At 35.5% G+C, this 3855-nt stretch overlaps 1 protein-coding gene across 2 annotated transcripts in view; it reads left to right on the forward strand.

The window, feature by feature from the left end:
• Window positions 1–3855, forward strand: part of LOC107747471 (arachidonate 5-lipoxygenase-like) — a 13544-nt gene that overhangs the window by 6232 nt on the left and 3457 nt on the right. For both annotated transcript variants that reach the window (XM_016562000.1, XM_016562001.1), the window contains exons 8-9: window positions 879–1082; window positions 1200–1286. In XM_016562000.1, the coding sequence (XP_016417486.1) occupies window positions 879–1082; window positions 1200–1286 (291 nt within the window). The remainder of the gene's footprint in view (window positions 1–878; window positions 1083–1199; window positions 1287–3855) is intronic.

Genomic DNA, 3855 nt, shown 5'->3' on the forward strand with positions numbered 1-3855 from the left:
TGGTTCTTCTGTCACGATCTGTGCTGGGAGGAGCGCGAACGAGGAACAAGGAGACCACAAACAGTCTTTAATCCTTGGAAACACAGGGGAATAATACAACATCCAACAAGTAGAAATGACAAAGGAAGACTGAACAAACAGGAACTTAAATACAAGGGATAATTACTAAACACAGGTGTCCGGAATCATAATTAAACTACACGAGGGCAGGAACATGACCAAATAAGGAAAAACAGGAACAGAAACAGTGGTAAAACACGACACAGAACAGTCCAGAATCCTGACACTACCATTCAAAATTTTGGGGTAAATAAAATGTTTAGTTTTTGAAAAAAGTCTCTTATGCTCACCAGGCAGCATTTATTTGCAAAAATATAGTAAAAACAGCAATACTATGAAATTTTATTATAATTTATAATGACTGTTTTCTGTTTTAATAGATTAATATTAAAATAAATATTAAAATAAATTTGTAATTTATTTCTGTGATGGCAAAGCAGTATTTTTAGCTGCCAAGATCCTTCAGAAATCACTCTAATATAATATTAGCTGCTCAAGAAACATTTCTTATAATTATCAATGTTGAAAAACGTTGTAAAGATGCATACAAAAGTCTCATGTAATTAGTCCATGTGACCATGCTATTTTACAAGCTTCCTGAAATTTGATCATTTTTGTACAAGAAACAAAAAAAGGAAGTTGTGCAAGGACGTTTTATGTACAGTATATATATGAATGTAAGGGAGTTTATTGTGATATGAGAAAAAGGGAAGTCTCTTATGCAAACCGTTACACAGTCTGAGAACAATGGCATATATGCCTTTCTATAAAAACAGGCTGAATGAGTTTTGAAAATGATCTCCATATTATTAACATAGCTGGGTCAGAGACCAGGAGAGGATAATCCCATCTTCCTCCCGAGTGATGATGAGTACGACTGGTTGCTGGCCAAGATCTGGGTAAGATCTTCAGACTTCCACGTACATCAGACAGTCACACATCTTCTCAGGACACATCTGATATCTGAGGTCTATGGCATAGCCATGTTCAGACAGCTGCCTGCCGTTCATCCTGTTTTTAAGGTAATTTCTTTGTTCTATGTATAGAATTGATTCTATGATATTCGTGTAGAGTAAATAAAGTCCATGTCTCATGTATGGTTGATTATACATTCCAAGAGGTATCCTCTGCTCTTTCAGTTGCTGTTACCTCACATCCGTTTCACCATTGCCATTAACACCAAGGCTCGTGAGCAGCTCATCTGTGAGTGTGGACTCTTTGACAAGGTCAGCTTTTCTCTTCCTCTAATAGTTTACTTCCTCCAAAGCCACATATTGTAATCATTAGTGTTCTTCTTCTTCCTCTTTTTTTTTATTTTCCGCTCAAGAAGTCTAAAAGGCAGGCCATAGTTAAAAGTTTAGTAAAAAGTTGTGAAATCTGGCTCAAAGATAGAGGACAGTCTGAACATTAACTGCAGAACTTTTGGAGTCTCTAACTCAGTCCCTCTGCCACCAGCTGTCCAAATTTCACTTTTGTTTTGAAACAAAATTATTTTTCCTCCGACTCTATGACGTCATTTTCCGTCATGAACTTTTTTGGAATTTTCCAAAAAACCTACTTTGTCAAACTACTCCTAGATCGCTTGTCCGATTTTCACGAAAATTTTACCAGATCATCTTCAGACCATGAATGAATGAATGAATGAATGAGGCATTTATGTGCATCATGATGCATTTATTATGCATTTACGTACCATGCCAAAAAAATAAAAATTCAGCTGTTCTTGAGCTACAGTAATTCTGAGAAGAGCACACCAAATCCCTGAAACGCTCAACCGTATTAAGACCAAACTTGGTTTGTGTTATGACAACCATAACCCGAGGGTACCTGCACAGTTTTGGCACCTATAGTGATCAGGAGATATGAAAAATTAAATTTTTCATATGAGACATGAGAAATGAAAAAACATTCTCGTTCACCATTCCTGGCTGGTGGAATGATCTTCCCACCCTTATCCGGAATGCTAAATCCCTGACAATTTTCAAGCGACAGCTGAAAACTCATCTCTTTCGACGTTACTTGACTTCATCCTAAATTTAAAAAAAAAAACTTTCTTTCTCTTTATTTATTCCTTCCCTTTCTAGCTTGTACTTATTTGAACAAAGTCCTGAAACTTGGTATTACGAGCACTTCCTGTGTCTGTATGCCTCTTTAAGAAGAATCGCTTTATATATTCCCCAATTGTAAGTTGCTTTGGATAAAAGCATCTGCAAAATGACTAAATGTAATGTAAATGTAAAAATTGCTATTATTACTTATAACTTCTAAACAGTTTGGCCCAAAAGTCTGGTCTCTTTTAAGTTTCGGTGTGGCATACAGAGTTGAATGATGCCCTGTTTTACCACATTGGTCAAAACCCTAGACCGGTGGTCTGATTTTCACCAAACATGACTCAGATTATCTTCAGACTATGCTGGCAAAAAGTTATGAATTTCATGTTGATAACAAAACTGCTTTAGTTTACTGCATCAACAAATTTGCTGGCATGGTGCCAAACTGCATCTGAGGCTGCCAACCTTTTTCCATTTTTGTAAATGTAAATTCTAAATAAAAAGGCAAGCAATTTGTGATTTTAAGACATGTACTGTTGCATAAGAAGTGTTGGGTAAAGTTACTTTTAAAAGTAATGCATTACAATATTGCATTATATTCCCTAAAAAAGTAACTAATTACGTTACTTAGTTACTTTTTATGGAATGCATTACGTGGGCATGGTTTGCTTGTTTGTTTTTAATATAAAAAAGTTCTTCTTTTACAAATGTAAAAGCCCTTTCACAACAAAAGTAAAATGAATATGCCTATAGGCTGAAGGAAATGTAAATTAATGTCTGTACATGAAGAATATGACGCAGGAGAAAAAAAGTTCAACACTCTTCAGAAATAATAAAAATGAAACACAAATGTGTCATTCTTGCTTAGTATGGTTCAATTGGGTCATCGAAGGTCAGTAGTAAAGACATTGGTTAATAAAATGGGATTAAATACATAAATAATATTTGTCTTAATTATTTCAGGTTTGTATAATATTCTGAGTTTGCATTTGACTGTTTTTACTCATTTTCAAGAATTCTGAATGTTTTTGTGCAGGTGAGATGAGTAAAAACATGTTGACATTTAGTCTACATCTACAGTAACATCATGTTGTTCACACAGCTCACACAACGCCTCTGCACTTACTCATGATTTCTCTCAACATGGCAACACCAGAGCTGTCAGTCAAGACATTGGAAATAGAGTAACTGGCGTCACTTATTTGAAAAAGTAACTTAGATATGTCCTTCTCAATTAACAAGTAACACTTTACTTTACTAGTTACTTGAAAAAAGTAATCTGATTACATAACTCACGTTACTTGTTACACCCAACTCTGTGCATAACAAAGTCATATGTTTGGTTTTACCTTTGGTCACTATGATGATTTTAAATGATGTAAGCACTTTCACTTCCTACAGAAAAACCGCTAGTGTTTCAATTGAAAAACTACACTGCCAGTGGTAAACCTTAGTGTATTTTTTCAGTGTTGACACTGTGTACTTTATCATTAATGGCACCAATGTATTGTGAAGACAACAATATTGAATAGGGTTACTTAAAGGTGGGGTAAGTGATTTCTGGTAGCCAATGTTGATATTTCAAATCACCAAAACAAACACGGCCCTACCCCAAACGGGTCTCGCTCCTATTTTGATAGCTCCGCCCCACACATACGTACGCAACCCAGGCAACGATTATGACACACGAGCATATTCAAGCAAAAGCCAGCATATATTAGTTCTGTGAAACAAAGCAAAACCA

This window comes from Sinocyclocheilus rhinocerous, unplaced genomic scaffold (genome assembly GCF_001515625.1).
Source record: "Sinocyclocheilus rhinocerous isolate Xijiao unplaced genomic scaffold, SAMN03320098_v1.1 scaffold2664, whole genome shotgun sequence".
NCBI classification, from domain to species: domain Eukaryota; kingdom Metazoa; phylum Chordata; class Actinopteri; order Cypriniformes; family Cyprinidae; genus Sinocyclocheilus; species Sinocyclocheilus rhinocerous.